Source organism: Perca fluviatilis, chromosome 8 (assembly GCF_010015445.1).
Source record: "Perca fluviatilis chromosome 8, GENO_Pfluv_1.0, whole genome shotgun sequence".
NCBI classification, from domain to species: Eukaryota; Metazoa; Chordata; class Actinopteri; order Perciformes; family Percidae; genus Perca; species Perca fluviatilis.
Window position 1 is genome coordinate 38,777,675 of NC_053119.1, and position 23,701 is coordinate 38,801,375.

Below are 23,701 nucleotides of genomic sequence, written 5' to 3' on the forward strand. Positions count from 1 at the left end.
GACGTACTTTTCTATTACTTTATCACTTTTTTCAACATGCTATACTACTGTATGACTTTTTTATATTTTTGGAAGTACTATACTATTGACTTTTTTATGATATTTTAAACATTTTATACTATTACTTTAATAAAAATTTTCGACATACTATACTATAATGTTTTATGACTTTTTTTCAACGTACTTTTCTATTACTTTATCACTTTTTTCGACATGCTATACTACTGTATGACTTTTTTATATTTTTGGAAGTACTATACTATTGACTTTTTTATGATATTTTAAACATTTTATGCTATTACTTTAATACATTTTTTTGACATACTATACTATAATGTTTTATGACTTTTTTTCCACACACTGTACCAAGACTTTTTGACATAAATATACCATGACTTTTTATGACTTTCTGCATATGAAATGGATTGAGAAATAGAAACGTCATAGTGATATTCAAAATCATTAAAGGAACCACAGACGTGTTGCGTGACAAACGGCACGGTTATTTATTGAAGAGAGAAGAAGACTTTACATTTAGAGGACAGATAAATAAACCTTTGTTATTTATTAAAAAAAAACAATCATCCAACTAAACAAAATCCACAATTATCAGTACTTTGGAAGTTCAGATTTGTACATAAAACATATTTACAAAATGTATTGTGTTGCCCTTTTTTTTCTTTGTACACAAAATGCGAAAAATAAACTTTGTACCTTTTTGTTTACAGTACAAATACATTTAAAAAAAGCTTACAGTTCAAAAACTGTAAGGTCTAATGTGAGTTAGTAAAAGTCCGTATGAGTGGTTTTAGTAGCAGTCTGGTGCACGCTGAGTGGGAAACACCGTGGAGCCCCAAACCACCACCATGTTCTATGATCAAACACCGTTTCTGTCATTTAGCTTATTTTGTTTCCGACATCCAAAAGCTGCAGATTGTGAACTGAGCTGTATAGGTGTACAAGGAGAACCAATGGAGAACAGCCCGACATATACCTCCTCTGACTGGACACAGAAGAATAAACCACTCAGGGACACTGAAACCCACTGAAGGATATCTGGATCAGAGAGAGAGGGGTGGGGGGTGGTGGTGGTAGGGGTGGGGGGGGGTGGCAGTGCTGCTGGGATTTCTACTCTGGAAACAGAACTCATCCCTAGTGCCTTTAGCTTGAAATGTAGAACAGTGTTCGCAAAGATACATTATAACATGTTATCTACTGCTTGCACATGCCAGCCTCAATCTTCAGTCCAACTGAACTCACAATCTGCACACCAAAGTGATTTTTTACATGTATTCTTAATATTTGGATCACTAAAAGGAAGACGACAATCTATCACAAAGTGCTCCTTTAGCCAGGACACCATATCCAGCTTTGAAACTGGCTGCTGCTGCTAAATGGAGCTTAAAGCTGAGGACAGACAGTGGTTTTTGTTGGCAGTGGTGTTTAAGAATAAGGACTACATGATTTCATGTCAACTGAGTAAAACTGATTAGCTCTCTAAGTCTTCCAGGCTCTCTTGTCAGCAGCCCTGTTTTCTCTGCTGGATGTCTGTGAGACATAAGACATGTCCGTAGAGGACAGACATTAGCTAGGAAGCTAAAGTCGGCCTGAGGCTCGCGCTGCGTCCTGCCAGCTGACGATGGAACAATGATAGTCGTTGCAAATACAATGATGAATGAAGTGATGAATGAAGTCACTGAGTCACTTTGACTGGTTAATAATTAATACAGGGGGCACCATCCTCAAACCAAAATATAAAATACCTTTCTCTCCCTTTGGACTTAAAAACTGTGCGTAGGATCCTTACTAAAAGTGTACTTACGGCCAAAAGCCCAAAAAGGCGTATGCCAAAAAAAAAATTCTGATTTATAAAGCCGTGCGTACACACATCTGTAAGCAATGTTCCTTTTATAAATCACAGATTACCCAAAAGTGTGCGTACGTGAATCAGCCTCTCATCCCGCCCTGTGCACGCCCGTTTTTAACCATAAAGAGTCAATGCAAAGCACCTCCTGAATGCTGATCAGTATGTTAATGACCCTGGCAGTTGTTCTTTCGTTAGGGTGAATCATGACGACGGGCGGGGAAAAAAGCTAAAAACTTCTGAGACGCTGGTGAATTCCTGCAAAATTGAATTATAATTTCGGCCTGTTCTCGCACACAGCGTGGGGAAACCTGACCCCTGTGCGTGGGAAGTGGCGTATTAATGAGAGACCCCCGACTGTAGGTTGTTGTACAAAAAAAAACTTTTAAGGCACGTCTCGCCAACACATTATATTAACGTGGTGTGATACTGTAGAAATATATTGCACTTATTTTGAAATATATTGCCTTTTAACATGTGAATCTGCAGGAACCTGGAAGACTGTTTTCCAATTCTGAATCAGAAGACCAAAGGACTGAGGAAGACCAACCACTGCTAATAATCACACACAGCGGAGAGAGAGAGAGCGAGAGAGGGGGGAGAGGACACAAGGAGAGGAGGAGAGGAGAGAAGGAAACATCAGTGACTGTACTCTGTTTCAGTAGAAATCTGCTCCTCTCAGCAGCAAGGCGGGAAATGACCCTGTGGGCTGAAATATCTTTCTTCAGACTGCTGCCGAGAACACGAGGAGAAAATCAATGTGGAGCAGATCTGATGTGCGGATGTGTAAGAGATGATGAATCAGAGCTTCAGGTCATCCACTGTGTGTTGGTGTGTTATCACAGCAGCGGGGCTGGAGAGGGGACGAGAATATGAAAAGAAACAATATTTGGATGAAGGGGAAGGGTTGGCTTTTTAACAGCTACTGAGTTCAGATGCATTCAGAGGAACAGGGCCATATGCAGTACAGTGCAGAGGAGGTATAGTATCTAGTTTAACATGGTCGTCATCCTTTGTCCACTCGGGATCCAATGCACTCACTAATCGTCTAGCCAATCAAATTGAACAGCCATCTGTTGTAAAAATCTGATTCACACGTCATTAATTCAGTTCGTCCAGGACTGTTTCCTCCATCACAAGTCTGACTCGAGATCAGACTGGGCTTTGTTACGCTGTACATTCTCAAATAATGAAAATCACAGCAAACGATAAATAAATAAACAGTAAACATACTGCACTACTGCATACGTACACGGCAACTTCAATGTAATGTGTACTTCCACAACATTATTCCATGGGTACTGTTCTCTCAGAGTCACGGTGATTGATTCTATATTTCAAAATAAAAGACCTTCGGGGAAGGGAGTGAGGTTTTAGCCACTTGCCTCCTGAAGCGTTCAGGTTAGAGGGAAGAAGAAGGAAAACAGACAGAGGAAGAGTTGAACAACAGCAAACATGACATGAAGACGATGGGGGGGGGGGTGGTGGAAATAAAGGCCCGTCTCTGCGTCTCTCTTCCACTGAGCGGAATAAAATCTCCAGCCACTATCTGACAATCTTCAGTATTATTAATATTATTATCATTATTATTATTATTATTATCATCAACCGTTCATGACTCTCTTTCTGTCTGCAATGATTGGTATTGATCGATGTGACAAGCAGCACTTTACAAACCCAACAAGTAAACAGTAGTTTTTCTTATATGACTTTTTTCACAATGTAGAATGTCATCTCTGATTTTTGATTGTCTCATTTAAAGACGCCGGGTAATACATATTTTTGTTCCAACTATCAACATAAGTCATAGAGGCAAATATATGTAAAATAATCCAAATTGATTGTCATCAATATTGGTTGTTAAGCCAAGAAGTGCTCCGAATCACGGCGAGTTGGAACACGGACAGTGATTTCAGTCTGCTGATGAAGACAATGTGCAACGTGGTCAAAAGAAGAGCTACTAAAGGGATCCTGAAGAGGGGAGATATTGTTCTGTCAACTGATGTTTCCGATGACAAGAAGAAAAAAAAAAGTAGAGCTCAGTAAACCGATGTTCAAATGTTCAGACTATTAACTCAGGTTGTTTGTTTGTTCATTCTAATGGGCCTGGAGGATTCATTTTGACCACAGAAGCAATAACATGAGATGATCATATCCTCTCAATATAAATCCTGTAAATCTAATAATACTGAATTGTGACCCAGCCCCACTGCGACATAACTACACTGTACTGCTGCGCTCATGGGTGAGGTTTGCTTTTACAATTCTGTCATTTCCAAATCATTTCCTAATTTCCAAAAAAAATAACGTAACTACAAAGAACGGTGTCGTACTAATTTAGTTCAGTTGGTACACTTCTATTCGCGAAAACGTGAACGTATGTGAAACGTTGAAGCAAGCATACATACGGAGCCCCCAAAGTCCTGACACACACACACACACACACACACACACACACACACACACACACACACACACACACACACACACACACACACACACACACACACACACACACACACACACACACACACATTTTGAGCATTTGAGATTTCAAAGAATTACATCTTTCAGGACCTTGGGGGCTCAGTATATAACAGTTCAACATATGTATATTAAGAATAAAGTTTGCAGTAATTAATGGAGATATACTTGGGTTTAAATGGAGCTTATCTTTCCAGAATGTTCCTATTTAACTGTAATTGGTACCAAATTACTAAAAGACGTATGATGAAATGATTAGGACATGACAGAGCCTTAATAAGAAGCATCACTCTCTCATGAATATACAGTGCAGGCTCAGATATCTTTGTATCCTGATCCTGTTGAGCAGCGGTGATTGTTCCACTGGAAGACGAATTAAAGATGATCGCGGATTCTTCTGCGGAGCTCGATGCTGACTCGGATGACCCGCAACCAAAAAATAATGAATTTCTAGGAGATAAAAAACGTCTGCTAGGACCACCTTCGTTCCACTGAGCAGAGACTGTCTCAGAGACCCGTGCCCTGACCTCTCTCCAGATTCAGACATGTCTCTGGGGACTGGCCTGGCGCTGACTGGTTGCGTCTGGAGTTCTGTGGCCTCAAACGCTGACCTCAGCACACAGTGTGGCCACTGAGACGCGGCGGTTTGCCAACTGTTACACACGCCACGCGGTGTGCCGTCTGTTACTCCCTCATGTCCCGTCCTGTTTGACAGCTTGACTGATAAAAAAAGTTATAAAGCAAACATCACACATTAAATTAAAAGTTCCTCGAGTTGCTAACTGAAACTGAGGAGTCACCAGCACCACAAGCATTCAAAGTTAGCGTCAGCACAGCTAGAAAGAAAAAGGCACTCATTATTGGTTGGTGTTAAAGCTACAGTGTAAAGTCTTGAGGAGATTTGACTTTGACACGGGATCGGACACGCGGCTCGGCCGATTCTGCTCGGCTTTCCATCTCTAAACACACGGAAGCTCGCAGGGAAAGTCTTCTTCTCCTGATTGAATCATCGTCTCAACACTGACCCTTCACCCGGTGTGTCTCTGGGAGGAGGACGCGGCCCGTTTCTGTGTGGCAGGAAGGCAGGGACAGCGTCCAGAGGCCAGTCAGTCAGCAGAGACACGTGGGCATTTTACAGTACATCCAAATAGAGAGTCAGGGGTCCCGTTTGCTGCTCGGCCGGTTGTCTGGTTCCTCGGGAAAGTTACAAGTGCACATGTGCATCGTCCAGGTCCTCAGCAGAAGAAGATGTCTCCATCATTGCGAGGGTCCGACATCACTGCAACGTTGCTTTCTACAGAGACACGAAGACACGAGTAACAATCTGGCCAAGAAACAGTCGGGCACATAACCTGCTGTAAACTATTTAAGATTACTTTGTTCCTTTAATGGCCTTTAATTGCTAGGATAACGTCACGACAGGATAGTGGGGACGATGTGCACCACAGGGCCGCGGGTCAAATTCGAACCCGGGCCGCCGCCAAGGACTCCGCTTACATGGGGTGCACACCAGCGTTGGGGGTAACACGTTACAAAAGTAACGCAATTACAGTAATGTGTTCGTTTTTGCTGTAACGCAGTAATATAACGCATTGCTGATAAAATGTCGGTAATATTATACCCGTTTTAAAATCTCAGTAATGCGAGTTACAGCGCATTTTAACGCAACATTTAGTGGCGTTTGTTTTTTTAAGAATTTCGCCAACACCGCGAAACATTTCGGCACAGAAAAAAAAGGTCCGCGAGTTTTTCCCTGTTGCTGGATTCGTGGTTGAAATGACTGCAGGGACGGATATATTTGCAACATGGACATTATTTTCAGGAGTTATTACTAAAGATGGCCCGATACCATTTTTTGCTTCCTGACACCGATTCGATACCTGAACTTGCATATCGGCCGATACCAGTGTGTCATATATTTTATTATGTTTTAACAATTATATACTACTATCCCTGTATGGATGGGATATGATGTATAACAACTGTATACTACTCTCCCTGTATGGATGGGATATGATGTATAACAACTGTATACTACTATCCCTGTATGGATGTGATATGATGTATAACAGCTGTATACTACTATCCCTGTATGGATGTGATATGATGTATAACAACTGTATACTACTATCCCTGTATGGATGTGATATGATATATAACAACTGTATACTACTATCCCTGTATGGATGTGATATGATGTATAACAACTGTATATTACTATCCCTGTATGGATGTGATATGATGTATAACAACTGTATACTACTCTCCCTGTATGGATGTGATATGATGTATAACAGCTGTATACTACTATCCCTGTATGGATGTGATATGATGTATAACAACTGTATACTACTCTCCCTGTATGGATGGGATATGATGTATAACAACTGTATACTACTATCCCTGTATGGATGTGATATGATGTATAACAACTGTATACTACTCTCCCTGTATGGATGTGATATGATGTATAACAACTGTATACTACTCTCCCTGTATGGATGTGATATGATGTATAACAACTGTATACTACTCTCCCTGTATGGATGTGATATGATGTATAACAGCTGTATACTACTCTCCCTGTATGGATGTGATATGATGTATAACAGCTGTATATTACTATCCCTGTATGGATGTGATATGATGTATAACAGCTGTATACTACTATCCCTGTATGGATGTGATATGATGTATAACAGCTGTATACTACTATCCCTGTATGGATGTGATATGATGTATAACAGCTGTATATTACTATCCCTGTATGGATGTGATATGATGTATAACAGCTGTATACTACTATCCCTGTATGGATGTGATATGATGTATAACAGCTGTATACTACTCTCCCTGTATGGATGTGATATGATGTATAACAGCTGTATACTACTATCCCTGTATGGATGTGATATGATGTATAACAGCTGTATACTACTATCCCTGTATGGATGTGATATGATGTATAACAGCTGTATACTACTCTCCCTGTATGGATGTGATATGATGTATAACAGCTGTATACTACTATCCCTGTATGGATGTGATATGATGTATAACAGCTGTATACTACTATCCCTGTATGGATGTGATATGATGTATAACAGCTGTATATTACTATCCCTGTATGGATGTGATATGATGTATAACAGCTGTATACTACTCTCCCTGTATGGATGTGATATGATATATAACAACTGTATACTACTCTCCCTGTATGGATGTGATATGATGTATAACAACTGTATATTACTATCCCTGTATGGATGTGATATGATGTATAACAGCTGTATACTACTATCTCTGTATGGATGGGATATGATTTCTATCTCTGTTGTCTGTCTGGCTCAGGTTAAACTCTTTGTGAAACATGAACAAACACAAACAATGAACGCCCCAGAACATTCTTTTATTCTCCAGTTTGACGGTCAGTTATAACGGAAAAAGATCATAAATAAACTACTTTAATATAGATTTTCTTCAGGGCTTTATTACGTGGTATCGGATCGGTGCATGAACTCCAGTACTTCACGATACTGATACCAGCGTTTTAGGCGGTATCGGAGCATCTCTAGTTATTACGCTGCGTTGAAGCGAGCTGTCCCGTTAGCGTTCCCGTGGTCAGAACCAGAACCAGAGACGGAAGGCCAGGGACATCTGTGTCCTGTCAGTGCCGACAGCCACGTGCCCGAGCAACTGACAGATAACAACATGTCTGGAATTAATGTTTAGTCTTGCTACGCGTAATATCATTCCATGTTATCAGCGGTGGAAAGTAACTATAGCCTAGCGTCGGCTACTTCGATCCAATTGTAAGGTGCTTTTAATTGAGTATTTTCATTTTCTCCTACTTATTAAGCTACATCTAGTCCACAACAATTCAGAGTCAAGTAGGCTATTGTACGTTTTACTTAACTATTTATTTTATAGCTTTAGTTACTTTGCAGATTCAGATTAATAATACAAAATATTATATATAAATAAATGATGTATATATAGTGGATAAAGATGAGACTTTGTTGACCTGCCAAGTCATAATTCCACTTTTATTTTGGTGAAAGCAACTCAAAAGTAACGCAAAAGTAGTGTGAAGCATTACAATTCAGAGACCGTAATATTGTAATATAACTAATTACTCTCAAATGACAGTAACTAGTAAACAATGTGTAAAAAATGTATTACATTTTGGAAGTAACTTGCCCAACACTGGCGCACACTCTACTGGGTGAGCTAGAGGCCGTCCCAACTACTTAGCAGTTGGTTTTTTACACTTCCATGTGTCACAAACGAGATAAAGCATGTCAATCAGTGAGTTTTAGAGGAGCGGTGGGTGGAGCCAGAGACACAGACACAAAAACATGGTATCAGCCCGACTAACTCACCGCAGGAAGACACCTCCCGAAAGTATCCCTTATGTAACATTAACGGCAAGTGAGCATAGATACGAGATGATAAGCTCAAGAAGCAGAGGGAGTCTTCCCCTAATATACAGATAGAGTATATTCCAGGTGAGAAAACAAGAGAAAGAGCCTATTTCAGGTTAGTTTGGTTCATCCTACCTGTCTGTGTCTGCTCTCCTTTGCCCTTCTTGTTCCTCTTGTCTTTCTTCTCCTTGGTTTTAGACAGCTGGAGTAGTTTGCTGGGGAGCTGGGACTCCTTCTCTGCTCCCTGGGGCTTGGAGGACGAGGTAGAGGAGAAGGGGTTAAAGCTTTTGCCCATCCTCTTGGATCCGATGCGGAGGAAAGGTTCTCTGCTCGGGGCCGAGGACGAGACCTCCACCTGTAGTACACGTCCAGAAAAAGGAGACTGCTTTTAAGGTGTTCTATGACTCATGTAGCAGCCGCCTAAACTAAAACTAACACGCTGCTCGGTTCTCTTTTTATACGTTTGGAACTTGGAGGACTTTATTTTACCCCTTTTGGCTGTTCTGCTGCTTCTTTTGAATCTAGATCCAGAGATCCGGAGCTGTGGAACCTTATGGAGTCTTCAGAGGTGGTGGAGGGCGTGCGCTGGTACCTCTGAAGCTGCTCCGACTGTAAATGACGCATAGAGACACCAGAGACGTGAGCTCAATCGGTCCGCAGACGTTCGCCAAATTAGATTTCACTTTTGAAACGATTCCGCTTGACTTTTTCAACATCTGGCACGTCGACAGTTGCTCTCCCTCCGGAGGGCAAAGGTTCAGTTTGGGTGGGGTAACGTTAGAGGACGGTTCAGGCCAGGAGCTAACATTACAAAACCAACATGTCAAACCAACCATCGCATGAGTTATTATTATGGAGTACCTCACCATATCATTGTATCCATTCCTCAACACCTATACTTTTTAACATATATAGTAATAGTTGGGCAATATCTACATCTAAACACAGACCATTCTACCAATTAATTCTCACAATCGTCAGTTCTATAAAACCTCCAACTGGGGACAAAGGGCTAGAAGGGTCAGTGTAACGCTTATCAGTTCAATTTTCTAAGCAAAAACGGACATTCGGAAAAACAGAAAAATGGGTTCCAATATCCAATTTTTCATTTTTTTCCGCCTTGACAAATTAAAAAACTGGATCTTTAACCAGTTTTTCCAATTTTCTGTTTTTTATTCAGGGGATCAGAAATTTAGAAAATTACAAAATTTGCGTCTGGGCTCCAATTATTCAATAATGCAATTGTATTCTCTCCCTCGTTCTGCCTAGCTACGCCCCGCCCCCCCACTCAAAACCATCAGTTGCAAGCACCTCTGACCCCAAAGTCTATCAGTTTTTCTTTTCGGTCCATATGCAGTTAATGACCTGCATATTCCGCAAAGTAGAGGAATATTTGTGCTTAGAAAATTGAACTGATAAGCGTTACACTGACCTAGAAGTAACACTTTATCTTTCATAGGAGTGGTCTGTACACTGGTCAGAGCTGCTGGAAGCGGTTCCTGTTAGCTCTTTAAGCTACGTTGGCGTGTGACTGCAGCCCTGGGCTAACCGTCCTGCATCATCAGCGGACTCTGACCTGGTCTGTGTTCATGGCCTCCAATCTCTGAGCGTCTCTCCTCAGAGCCTCCTGCTCGCTCTCCAGCGTCCTCTGGGCCTCCTTCAGCCTCTCCAGCTCTGCCTGGTACTCCTCTTTCTTCCTGAGCAGCAGCTCTCCCTCCTCGGTCAGCTGGCGACGCCTCTCCTTGGTCTGCTCCTCCTCCAGCCTCAGCCTCTCCTCCCGCTCGGCCAGACTCTTCTCCTTCAACTCCCACGCCTTCTCCCTCCTCCTCTTCTCCTCCTGATGAGCCGCCTGCTGTTTCTGAAACAAACCACCATGTATTGAGCGTGGTACTGGATTAAAACAAATACATTTAATAAAAAGGGCTCAAAGCATTATGGGAAGTGAACCTGCAGAGTGGCCGCCTCCTGTCGCTGTCTCTCCAGACTTCTGTGTTTCTCCTGCTCGATGAGTGAGGAGGGGCGGGACGAGGACGTGGACGACAGCGAGGAAGAGGACGAGTGTCTGGAGGATGTGGCGGCGAGCCGGTCGCTGAGGTTCTGCCGCTGGTCCTCGATGAACGAGTCCTGCTGGAGCACCACGGCCTAGAGGCAGAGAGAGGGGGGGGGAGGTGTGTGATTACAGGGGAAAGACGCTCTGCGGTGTATGGAGTCACTGTCCTGGGGGGGGTCACTGTACCTGTAGTGCAATCAGCAGCTCGTGAAGATGTGTCACACTGTGCAGCACCTGCTGGAGTTACACAGGATCACACAGTCAGGTGTCAGTAACCAATCACGTTACAGCCAGGTGTCAGTAACCAATCACATTACAGTCAGGTGTCAGTAACCAATCACATTACAGTCAGGTGTCAGTAACCAATCACATTACAGCCAGGTGTCAGTAACCAATCACATTACAGTCAGGTGTCAGTAACCATAACATTACAGTCAGGTGTCAGTAACCAATCACATTACAGCCAGGTGTCAGTAACCATAACATTACAGTCAGGTGTCAGTAACCAATCACATTACAGCCAGGTGTCAGTAACCAATCACATTACAGCCAGGTGTCAGTAACCAATCACATTACAGCCAGGTATCAGTAACCAATCACGTTACAGTCAGGTGTCAGTAACCAATCACGTTACAGCCAGGTGTCAGTAACCAATCACATTACAGTTAGGTGTCAGTAACCATAACGTTACAGTCAGGTGTCAGTAACCAATCACGTTACAGTCAGGTGTCAGTAACCAATCACGTTACAGCCAGGTGTCAGTAACCATAACATTACAGTCAGGTGTCAGTAACCAATCACATTCCAGCCAGGTGTCAGTAACCAATCACATTCCAGCCAGGTGTCAGTAACCAATCACATTACAGTCAGTTACGACAGTGTGAGCAAACATTTAATGTGGACAGGTTAAAATGATATTTAAGTCTCCTGTGTTGTTTTCTGACATGATATAATGCACAGCTTTTCAGCACTCGTGTGACAATGCCTGCTGGGTAATTTAGACCAAACACAGTAGCAGCGCTAAAATGTGGAGCGAGAGGATTCAGACAGTTACAGGGACACGTTCCGTATGAAGAGTAGTGAGGATTGAGAGCATATCTTTGTAGATCTGAACCAGCCTTTAAATGAAAACCGTCCCGAGCTACCACCTACTCTACCTACGGCGGCTGGGGTCACGTGGAGCTATGCTCGGTAACACACGCATGATCACAGGACGGCCACTCAGAGGCACCGCGTCAGAGGCAGGCCGTACTCACCTCCGTGTTTCTCTTCAGCAACATCTGTAGGCTGGCAGTGCCTCCCTGAGAGACACACACACACACACACACACACACACACACACACACACACACACACACACACACACACACACACACACACACACACAAAAGAAAAGTGTCATTTACTTCAACAGGAAGCATTTACAATATTACAACAGTTCTTATGGGCAGGCGTACGCGGTACATTCAGTAGGGGCCATCTTTACTCTCCAACTCTCTGCATTCACAGTCTCAACTCATACCTGCTTTACAACAGTGCCACCTGGTGGTAGAATACAGCAGACATATGGAGGTAGAACACAACACTGTCTCTGTCTCTGTGTCTGTGTCTCTGTGTCTGTCTGTGTCTCTGTGTCTGTTTCTCTGTGTCTCTTTGTCTGTGTCTCTGGGTCTCTGTGTGTCTGTCTCTGTGTCTGTGTCTGTGTCTGTGTCTCTGTGTCTCTGTGTCTGTGTCTCTGTGTCTGTTTCTCTGTGTCTGTGTCTGTGTCTGTGTCTGTGTCTCTGTGTCTGTTTCTCTGTGTCTGTTTCTCTGTGTCTGTTTCTCTGTGTCTGTGTCTCTGTGTCTCTGTTGTGTCTGTGTCTCTGTGTCTGTGTCTCTGTGTCTGTGTCTCTGTGTCTGTTTCTCTGTGTCTCTGTGTCTGTGTCTCTGTGTCTGTTTCTCTGTGTCTCTGTGTCTCTTTGTCTGTGTCTCTGGGTCTCTGTGTGTCTGTCTCTGTGTCTGCGTCTGTGTCTCTGTGTCTGTGTCTCTGTGTCTGTTTCTCTGTCTCTGTGTCTCTGTGTCTCTGTGTCTCTTTGTCTGTGTCTCTGGGTCTCTGTGTGTCTGTCTCTGTGTCTGTGTCTGTGTCTCTGTGTCTGTTTCTCTGTGTCTCTGTGTCTGTGTCTCTGTGTCAATTCAATTTCAATTCAAACTGCTTTATTAGCATGGATGTCAGAAATAACAATATTGCCAAAGCATCAAGGATAATAATGTGAGAAGAAATACATACGTAGAATGCATTGAGTAACTAAAATATATACATTTAAAAACATGAAAGCAACAACAGTATATCACCATTCAGTAGAATCGCTAGTGTCAAATGTAAGAAAGAAAAGAAAGGCAAGAGCAAACAAACGAACAAAAACATGAAAACCCCATGAAGTAGAGGACTAAAGAAGAAGACTGAGAGATGAACTACAGACATTATTCCGTGGTGTTGTGCTGCTTGTCTCTCAGGCTGTGACATGCACTCACATATCTCGCTGCTTCTACAGCGCTCGCACTATGTTCCCCAAGTAGATGGTGCATTTTTGTCTGGTCAGAGAGTCTATCAAAATCTGGGAGTTTACATTTCATTTTGGTAAAGAACTGAGTTCTGATGTCAGTGTATGCGCTACATTGAAGCGGGGAGTGTTGCTCCGTCTCCACCTGTCTCTGTGGACAGAGCTGACACAGCCCGGTCTTCTCGAGGCAGCCAGGTCGGTCTGCGGCAGCCAGACTGTGTCCACTCAGCCTGGACCTGCTCAGGGTCTTTCTGAGTCTGTGGTCCCGTATGGTGCTCCAGTATTCAGCTACTGTGTACTCTGGGTTTAGGGCTAGGTAACAGTCCATTCTGCGGTGTCTTTCCAATAGGTGATGCATTTCTGTTTTTGTCTGCAGATGATTTGGTTGGGCCGGGTGGTTTGGGGGGTGTCCTGAAGTTCTGGGGGCTGTGAGGTGAGGGAGCTGTCTCTGTCTCTCTCTGTCTCTTTCTGTGTCTCTGTGTTTCTGCCTGTCTGTGTCTCTCTGTCTCTGTAGTATGTACAAGTATAAAGTAGCAGAACATGGAAATACCTCAAAAGTGTTCTTAGGTAACAGTACTCAAGTGTACCTTTATGAGTTATTATCTCATCACTTTGACACAGTCTGTAGTACTACACATCTGTGCTGTGTCTTCAGAGTGATACCACTGCAAGTGTGTACATGTGTCACACACACACACACACACACACACACACACACACACACACACACACACACACACACACACACACACACACACACACACACACACACACACACACACACACACACACACACACACACACACACACACACACACACACCTTTTTCAACACGCTGTCTGACTCCGTCCTGCGGAGGTCCAGCGATTCATCCCCCTCTTCCTTCTCTCCGTCTGAGGACAGAGAATAAAAGATCTGGATCAGCATCACAGAAGGGAGGAGAACATGTTGATCGTGTCGGGACAGAGGGAGGAGAACATGTTGATCATGTCGGGACAGAGGGAGGACAGAGGGAGGAGAACATGTTGAGCGTGTCGGGACAGAGGGAGGACAGAGGGAGGACAGAGGGAGGACAGAGGGAGGAGAACATGTTGAGCGTGTCGGGACAGAGGGAGGACAGAGGGAGGACAGAGGGAGGAGAACATGTTGAGCGTGTCGGGACAGAGGGAGGACAGAGGGAGGAGAACATGTTGAGCGTGTCGGGACAGAGGGAGGACAGAGGGAGGACAGAGGGAGGAGAGAACATGTTGAGCGTGTCGGGACAGAGGGAGGACAGAGGGAGGACAGAGGGAAGAACATGTTGATCGTGTGGGACAGAGGGAGGACAGAGGAGGACAGGGAGGAGAAATGTTGGTGTCGGGGAAGAGGGAGGACAGAGAGAAGGGAGGACAGGGGAGGAGAACATGTTGATGTGGGACAGAGGGGGACAGAGGGAGGACAGACGGAGGAGAACATGTTGGGCGATGTCGGGACAGAGGGAGGACAGAGGGAGGACAGAGGGAGGACAGAGGGAGGAGAACATGTTGATCGTGTCGGGACAGAGGGAGGACAGAGGGAGGACAGAGGGAGGAGAACATGTTGATTGTGTCGGGACAGAGGGAGGACAGAGGGAGGACAGAGGGAGGAGAACATGTTGATCGTGTCTGGACAGAGGGAGGACAGAGGGAGGACAGAGGGAGGACAGAGGGAGGAGAACATGTTGATCGTGTCGGGACAGAGGGAGGACAGAGGGAGGACAGAGGGAGGACAGAGGGAGGAGAACATGTTGATCGTGTCGGGACAGAGGGAGGACAGAGGGAGGACAGAGGGAGGACAGAGGGAGGAGAACATGTTGATCGTGTCGGGACAGAGGGAGGACAGAGGGAGGACAGAGGGAGGAGAACATGTTGATCGTGTCGGGACAGAGGGAGGACAGAGGGAGGACAGAGGGAGGACAGAGGGAGAACATGTTGATCGTGTCGGGACAGAGGGAGGACAGAGGGAGGAGAACATGTTGATCGTGTCGGGACAGAGGGAGGACAGAGGGAGGACAGAGGGAGGACAGAGGGAGGAGAACATGTTGATCAGGGAGGACTGGGAGAGGACGGTGGTGCAGCTGCTGTCAGATCTGAGGAGACGAAGACTCCGTGACCGAGTGTCTCTCTGTGTCTTACTCTTGCTGCTGCTCATCTGATGGCTGTCGAAGCCTCCGAATGTCTCGGCTCTCCTGGGCAGACAGACGGGCCCCGCGCTGGCCCCCCCCGCCAGGCCGGCGGGAACGCCAACACCGCTGCTGACGTAGCCCTGCAGGCTCTCCACTGGAGGGGACAGAAACACTGTTAACCTTTCATCCAGGGGGGGGGGGGGGACACAGAAACCAGGAATCACCTCCGAACCCTGCTCACCTTCTCTCAGTGCATCCTTTATGATCGGCTCCCCCTTTGTGACTTCATCAGGTGTGGCCATGAACAACATGCGCTCCCTGATTGGTGGATTGGGATCGTCAGGGGCGGGGCTCCAGTCGCCCAGCTCTCTGAAGATGTGGACCTTCTCCTCCAGTAAAGCCAGGATCTGCTCGTCTTTCCTCCGCAGCAGCTCTGGAACCAAACACCATTTATGCATCAAAGACATTACTGAGAGGACAGGAGACCGAAGACCAGCACGGCCGGCTGCTCACCACGGATCTCCTTGGCTCGGTTCTCCTGCTGCCTCCGGTCTTCCTCCGTCTCACTGGGGACGCCCTCGTCCTCGTCCTTCTCCCTGTCAGCACGCAGACACAGAGTCAGATATCATCCAACAACCTTTCATTCTCCGTCCAGACATATCCAAGACCTGGTCCAGACTCTCAACTCTTGACCTGTGACATTCAAAGAAGGTCTAGTTCACTACGTCCGAGCTGCCTGAGGACGCGGAAGCTTTCTGTCCACTTTGGTTTGTTATTCGGTCCACGTTTACGTTAACTAACAGGGTCTACTGGTTACCAGTCCAGTATAGAATTCAATTTAAAATCCTGGTCCTTACTTTTAGAGTCCTGCACGGTCAAGTTCCTGCCTACATCTCTGACTTGATACAGCTCCATACACCCACCTGTAGTCTGAGGTCATTAGGTCAGAGGCTGTTAGTGGTTCCTCACACTCAACTTAAAACTAGAGGGGACCGATCATCCCAAGCAGCGGCTCTCAGGCTGTGGAAGGTCTTGCCTCCCTCTCTACGTTGTGTGAATTCTGTCGAATCTTTTAAAAAGCAATGGAAGACTCTGCTACTCAAGCAGGCTTGTAGTTAGTCAAGGGGTCTTTTATGGTTGTTTGTTATGTTTTCTATTTGTATTTACCTGTTCTTGTATTTTAATTTGTGGTATTGTATTACATTTTATTGTGAAGCCCTTTGTGATTTTTATCTGTGAAAGGTGCTCTGGACTGACCGTGAAGCTAATGTTGCTGTGTTACCCTGGTAACGAATAGCATCCTACTGTCTTTAACTATGAAAGTAATGTATTCAAATGTTTCACTGTGCACACAGACACGGTGAATATACAAAGGTATGTGTCACTCCTCTTTCCAAACATTACTGGTGTGAACAGACCTCGAGCAGCACCTTTAGGAACTTTCCATTTTGAGCCTTCTGCATCCATTACATTGCACTTTTTGTACCTTTCAAATCATGAGTTTGAATAATTTTTAATGAGAACGGTGAGGGTCCAACAGGGACAAACAATAGATTACATTACACCAATCACGTGCGACGGCGATGTATTCAACCAATAAGCAAGCATGTGTAAGTCAACAACACGCTACTTGTTCTTACAATTTTTTACAAGTTTGTGTGTGCTCAATTCAAAATCATTCCATTTATTGTACTATTCCTCAATATTGCCATACATTACATACTGTGTAGGAATATGTTTGTGTTTATGTGTGTGTGTGTGTGTGTGTTCACGCTCACATGCAGTGCATGGCGTCCTGTATGATGGCCCTCCACGTGTTGCGCTCCTCCTTGCTGCTGGCCAACACCTCCACCATCTCGGGCCTCTCTGTACCAGCCGTGATCAGGAAGAGCCCTGCAGCACACACAACCTGATCAGTGTCTCACACTCACCTTCATTTCACCAAGTCTTCATTTAGACACTTTTGGATCATACCAAGTTCAAACCCAGCCTTAAGAAATGAATGTACTGCAGTGATTAGAAGGAAAAGAAGAAGGCTGACCTCGCTCCTCATTGGCCACTTCTCTGACTATCAGATTCTGTAAAGAGATGACGGTCGAGCGCTGGTCCTGAGGACAAACACATCCACATCAGGCTCAATCTTCTATGATACTGTATTTCTACATGAAATATGAAAATGGGCTTCTTACCAATGAGGCAAAGACATATTTCTGGTCTTTTTCCTGAAGAAAGACCAACACGTCAGACAGGAGCAAGGCCTGGACATCTGCAGCGCAAAGAAACAGAGATGAATGAGTCTCTCTGCAGAGCTAAGCAATAAACACGTACGTGTGTGTGTCTGTGTGTGTGTGTGTGTGTGTGTGTGTGAGATTAAGGATGCATGAAGAATGGAAACATGGTGCAACCTTTGAGCCGTCCAGCAGAGTTTTTCAGCTGCAGCGCTCCGTCATGCAGCATCTTCCTCCCTCTGATCAGGTCCTCTTTAGCAAACATCTGCCCACTCTTCATCCTCATGATGGACTTACTGTCAGTGCGACTGGAGACAGAGACAGCATGTTTACCAGCCAGCGCTCATCATACAGTTACAGAGAAGACATGTCCCAGCTGTTCCTCCTGCCTCTGTCCGGAAACTCTGGCTCTTAGAACACATTGATGTCCTCACCCAGAGGAGAACCTGTCTACAGTATGGAGCTGATATGAAGCAGATCACTGCTATGAGAAGCCGCCTAGACCATAATTGAATACTTCACTTGCACATACAGTACATATATACGGGTGCTAAACACTTGCATACATGCATACTTCACTTGCATACCTATATACTTCACCTGCACGTACATGGATACTTCACTTGCGGATACCTATACACTTCACTTGCACATGCATGCATAACATGTGTGAGTATGTTTGTGTGCATGCATAGTAAGTATGTACGTGCATGGGGTTGGCAGTTGGGGTCGATGACGACTCATGCCAATGGTGGGCTTTTGGTCAGTGTACAAGTCCAGTCTGACACCAAAAGCCAATTTATTGACCATGGGGCTTATTTACACTGACTATAACAAACTTACTATTTCAAGCCAAACCATGGTCTTTTCCTAAAAAAGTGTTTTTGCTTGGATTCACAACGTTAACCCTGTTAACCAGTAGGTCGATAACTTGACCTATGGTTTCAAACCAGACTTGAACCCTGACCTCCGGAGTGAAGGTCCAGCGTTTACACGCTCCACGCTCCACCATCCACCCCAACCCCACGCACAGATGTACTAGAGCGCGGATCAGGACGCGACAGAGCAGTAACCGAGACCGGCCCGAGCCGACAGGCATTGAGATATTTATGTCCGAGCCCGACCCGAGCCCGACACAGTTAAAATCTCATTTTTTCTCTCATACTAACGACACATGTACGTGTGTTTGTGTGGAAAGCTTTTATTAAGCATGATGCATGACGTTGCAGATGGCAACAAGCGCACGTTAACACAGGCGCGCACCTACATAATAAGCTTTTTAAATTTAAAACGTTCAAAGCCTTATCGCGCTGATGTGACCGAGCCCGACCCAAACCCAAACATAATTTCTAAATATCTGTCCGAACCTGGCCCGGCCCGTCGGGCACAGTCGGGTATCCATCCTCTAATACGTACATCCTCATGCACACACACATACATCCATAAAGTTAAGTATGTAAGTATTCGCAAATAAGGTATATATATCTATGTGCAAGTGAAGTATATATGTGCAAGTGTTTAGTACCAGTATATATGCAGTGTTTCCTTTAGGATTTTTTTAGCAGTGGGGGCAGGTCCGAACACCCTCAGCCTTCTTTGATTCATAAAATATAGAACCCTCGTTTCGGCATCAGTCAAAATCTTATAAACAACTTCTTTTACACATATGCAGCAGTTTATAGGAGGAGGAGAAACAGGAATCTCAGATCACCTGTGAGAGCACTGCAGGCAGGTGTGTGTGTGTGTGTGTGTGTTACACAGTTCCTGCTGTATTAGTAGCAGTTCATCAGCCAGCACTGGACGTTTTTCCACCTCAGACGATAAACGGAGTGTGTGTTCTGAACACGTGACTGCCATAAACCTTTCTGTCTCCGACAGCCTCAGTGTGTGGCCGTACCTGTACACCTCTCTCAGCCTCTGCTTCTTCTCCTGCTCGTTGACTTTACTGTCCACAGCCGTGATCAGCTGCTTCACACAGCGCAGCGCGTCGCACACGCAGCCGTGGTCTGAATCCGAGTCTGTTGGAGCACAGAGACGTGTTCAGACAGGAGAAGGCGCCTCACTACAGTCAGTATAGTTAACATGTTCTCTGTGGGTGAATAAAGCCCTCATCACCATCTTCAATCACTGCACAGATACGCAACACAACGTGCACACGCTTCGCCGGCTGTGTCTCCTGACCTTTAGTGTGCTGGAGGATCCTCTGGATGAGAACGGGGTATTTGGTGATCCTCTGAGTGACCAGCAGAATACACTCTGGAATACTGAGCCTGCGCACAATGCTGCTGCTCATCGTTCTCTGCACACACACAAGCAGCACTTCACAATCACATATGTGCCATATGAAATATAGAATATATTTATGTATATATATATACATCTGATATAAAGGAGCTGGTGTGAGATGAGTGCTGACCTTGATGAAAGCCTGGAAGCGTTTATCTTTGGCGTGCAGGTCTTTGTACAGATTGACCGCTTCATTGTGGCGACTGCAGAACTTCCCGTAAACCTTCTTCATCCGATCAGCACTGCAGCCTGAAAACTGAATTCAAACACAATATATATAATATATATATATATATATATATATATATATATATATATTACTGCTCCTATTCGATTTAAACTCTTTAACGTGCACATTCCCATGAAGTGATTACATGTGACAAATAAAATTGATTGTCAAGTCAATGCATTCATTTGTTTTATGTATTTAATTTGGTTAAATTGAACATTCAAAGAGTTCATTTGTTTAAAGGTGCTGTAGGTAGGATTGTGAAGATCCAGGACTTAGCCAAAGAATTTGAACATCGACAACTTCTCAGTCCCTCCCCCGTTTCCACTAAAGCCCAAAACGGTCTCCTAAGCCCCTCCCCCCCACAAGAGAGAATGAATGCGTGTGCATGACCAGTGACTGACATGCAGTTAGACACTCCCCACTGGCCCTGATTGGTTCATCTGAACAGGGAGCGGTCGATTTTTGCAAATTGCACTACAGGCTGTAGGTGGTGCCAGAGGAGCCGGATTTTTTTTTTTTTTTAAATGATCATGTAGTTCTACTGGAACATAGGGTCAGTTTCAGCAAATTATATATATATATATATATATATAATAGACAGAAAGTTAGTTTTATAAGGCTTACCTACTGCATCTTTAAACAGATACAAGCCATATTTAAAGTTAGGGCCAAATGGAATTCCACTTGTTGAGAGTAGCCCTAGAAGCCCTGGACCTTTCCTCTAACACCACCCTCAGCAGAGAACTTGTGTGGACCAGTCGGGCTTTAGACGGTACATGAATATGAACATGTAATGTATTGTATGCCTTGACCAATTATTGATCTTTAAAGTCAATTTCAAAAACAGAACACCGGATGTCTCTTCTGATCGGTCTCCTAACCCTAGGACCTCAAAGTCATCAAACACCCTTCCCAGAGCACACCCTTCTCTTCTTCTGGCTCACCTGGCTGAGCAGGACGTCCCCGATGCTGCAGATCAGGAAGCTGCTGTCCTTCTGCGCCTCAGTGGAAGACGCCCTCTTCCTCTCCAGCAGCAGCGTGAGGAAATGTGTGTGCGTGTCCAACAGGTCGTCCATAACTGGGAAAATCTACCGAGAATGATCAACAGATGGGCCCTTAATGCGTGTATTTCGAAGATGAATACTGTTGTGTGTATGTCCAGAGGTTAGCTCACCTTGTCCAGAGTGTGAGAGTCCAGCTGCAGCTCCTTCTGAAGGCCTTTATAGTACACGTCAGACATGATCTTCAGCGTCCTCACATGGTGGAACTCTGTCTGGTACAGCTCTGTGGAGACACACACCTCTTACTGTATGGCCACCTATATACGCACAGCGCAGCGACAATAACACATCAAGAATTATACTATTCATAGATTTATATCTTACCATAGATGACGTCTTGTTTCTTGATCTCATCTTTTTTCAACGTTTTCAAGAACTTCTTATCCATCGTGCCACTCCAGGAATCAGCTTCCAGATCCTTAACGTCCCACTCAAACTCTCCCATCAGCTGACTGTCCATCATCTCAGTACCTACACAGACAGACAGACAGACAGACAGACAGACAGACAGACAGAAATAATTAAAAGGTCAGATGCAGGAATCTGCGTCAACCAGAGACCACTTTCTGTTGATCAGCTATGTCAGACACTCCTTTTCTTGTCAGTGTGTGTGTGTGTGTGTGTGTGTTGTGTGTGTGTGTGTGTGTGTGTACCTTCATCAGTGAGTGACTCAGTGGAGGCGTTGACTTTGCTCCCCTGATGGAGAGAGTCGGTGGACTGGGACAGAAACTTGAGGCCTTTGAGTGGAACATCATCTAACCTGGAAGGAACGTGAACATGAGAAGTTTTTAAAAGTTCTACAAATAATCACAACCTTAAGTTCTATAGCACACATACATGCTTCACACTGACACAGGAAACAAGGAAAGATGTACCGAGACAATAGAATCAGACAGGCTGTGATTGCGGATGTGCGTGCGTGTGCGTGCGTGTGCGTGCGTGCGTGCGTGGGTGAGTGGGTGGGTGCAGGGGTTCCTCACCCTGCTATGTTGCTGGTGGAGATGCTCTTGGCCAGGTTGCTGTGTGTGTTGAAGATGCTGGGGTGTCTCCGCGGAAACAGGACAGGGAACTGGTCGTCAGGGCTGGCTGCTGTGGTCCAGCGTTCCCGGGAGGACGAGGACGATGCGGAGGACACGGACGATGCCGAAGACGTCGCTGCGTGCACATCATCACAATTACATCATTACCGCCTCGTTTGTTAGGGAATGTAGATGTGTGATTGAGACTTAGATGTCTCTTTCAACAGATCTTTAGCAGTAATAATAATAATTCATTATTAGATATATACAGTAGATATTAGATAAATAATACTGTATCTAATACTGCCCCCCCACCCCTCCCTTCCACCTGCAGCTTCATGGGAAGAGTAATGTGTACCAATTCAGATTCTCTCTGAGTCTTTATCGTTGCTAATGGAGACTTCCTCTCAGTGAACTGGCATTAAAGAATACTGTAGAGAGAGAAGTTGCGTTCCAGTGCGCCCTCAGTGTGACATACTGACGTGTGATAGAGACTGACAACACCATTAGCTTCAGAAGAAAAGTTAATGTGTGCTCACTTACTGTTAAGAGACACTAACTGGATGCAACACACGTCACACGTCATCCCAGGTGTTATTGTTGTATAGAGGAAAAAGACGACGAACAAACTAAATAAAGCAACGGACAGACTTTAGAAGTCTGATGGTAAAGACGGAGGCATCCGTCGGTGTCCCCTGAGGTTCAATCAGCAACAATCCGTTGGGTGTGGCGTGTGTGTGGCGTGTGTGTGGCGTGTGTGTGGCGTGTGTGTAGAGTGTGTGTAGAGTGTGTGTGGCGTGTGTGTAGAGTGTGTGTGGCGTGTGTGCCAAAGTCTAATCAATCATCGTGATCCATGTCTGTCCGGATAAGAACAGTGTAACAGTAATAATTATGAAACGATCTAAGCGCACGGCGTGAAGCGCATGGTGCAGGTGCGTTTAGGGCGTGTCCAAATCCACTTCTCCTAGTTTGACGGCGGAAAAAAGGGTCCGTGCGCCAGGTGCATGGTTCAAAAGGGTTGTACTTCCAATCTACCAATCAGAGATCATCTCCCATTCCCTTTAAAAGCCAGGCGCGTTTGGACCTTGGAGCATTGCTGTTATGATGGAGGATTTGCACTGTAATATTTTTATTTGTAATCTTCTGCATGTGTGTGTGCTGCTGTGCGTCCCTGTGTGTGTAACAGGCATAGTGCGCGCGCGCTGTGCACGAGCCTAGGAGCATTTTACTAATGCTCTGTTAAAATAACAATGAAATGCTGCGTTACTGACTTCAGACCAGGTTTTTGTTGGTCAATGGCGCGATCACTTCCGCTGCCTCAAGATAGCAATATGCCCAGAATGCACCTGAACACACCTCCCTGTAAGACC

At 44.9% G+C, this 23,701-nt stretch overlaps 1 protein-coding gene across 6 annotated transcripts in view; it reads right to left on the reverse strand.

Moving 5' to 3' along the window:
* Positions 1 to 480: 480 nt before the first annotated feature.
* akap13 (A-kinase anchoring protein 13) overlaps positions 481 to 23,701 on the reverse strand; it is a 95,514-nt gene continuing 72,293 nt past the window's right edge. For 4 of the 6 annotated variants that reach the window (XM_039810018.1, XM_039810020.1, XM_039810017.1 and 1 more), the window contains 23 exons: positions 22,293 to 22,467; positions 21,966 to 22,072; positions 21,637 to 21,783; positions 21,426 to 21,535; positions 21,196 to 21,339; positions 20,150 to 20,275; positions 19,915 to 20,032; positions 19,631 to 19,751; positions 17,911 to 18,041; positions 17,695 to 17,771; positions 17,547 to 17,613; positions 17,284 to 17,398; positions 16,019 to 16,101; positions 15,747 to 15,938; positions 15,516 to 15,659; positions 14,185 to 14,255; positions 12,079 to 12,123; positions 11,009 to 11,059; positions 10,720 to 10,914; positions 10,349 to 10,630; positions 9,262 to 9,381; positions 8,908 to 9,127; positions 481 to 5,642 (listed from right to left, as the gene is read on the reverse strand). In XM_039810018.1, coding sequence (XP_039665952.1) covers positions 5,584 to 5,642; positions 8,908 to 9,127; positions 9,262 to 9,381; positions 10,349 to 10,630; positions 10,720 to 10,914; positions 11,009 to 11,059; positions 12,079 to 12,123; positions 14,185 to 14,255; positions 15,516 to 15,659; positions 15,747 to 15,938; positions 16,019 to 16,101; positions 17,284 to 17,398; positions 17,547 to 17,613; positions 17,695 to 17,771; positions 17,911 to 18,041; positions 19,631 to 19,751; positions 19,915 to 20,032; positions 20,150 to 20,275; positions 21,196 to 21,339; positions 21,426 to 21,535; positions 21,637 to 21,783; positions 21,966 to 22,072; positions 22,293 to 22,467 — 2,900 coding nt within the window. In that variant the 3' untranslated portion in view covers positions 481 to 5,583. The remainder of the gene's footprint in view (positions 5,643 to 8,907; positions 9,128 to 9,261; positions 9,382 to 10,348; positions 10,631 to 10,719; positions 10,915 to 11,008; positions 11,060 to 12,078; positions 12,124 to 14,184; positions 14,256 to 15,515; positions 15,660 to 15,746; positions 15,939 to 16,018; positions 16,102 to 17,283; positions 17,399 to 17,546; positions 17,614 to 17,694; positions 17,772 to 17,910; positions 18,042 to 19,630; positions 19,752 to 19,914; positions 20,033 to 20,149; positions 20,276 to 21,195; positions 21,340 to 21,425; positions 21,536 to 21,636; positions 21,784 to 21,965; positions 22,073 to 22,292; positions 22,468 to 23,701) is intronic. The other 2 variants (XM_039810019.1, XM_039810021.1) reach the window with 2 other exon arrangements.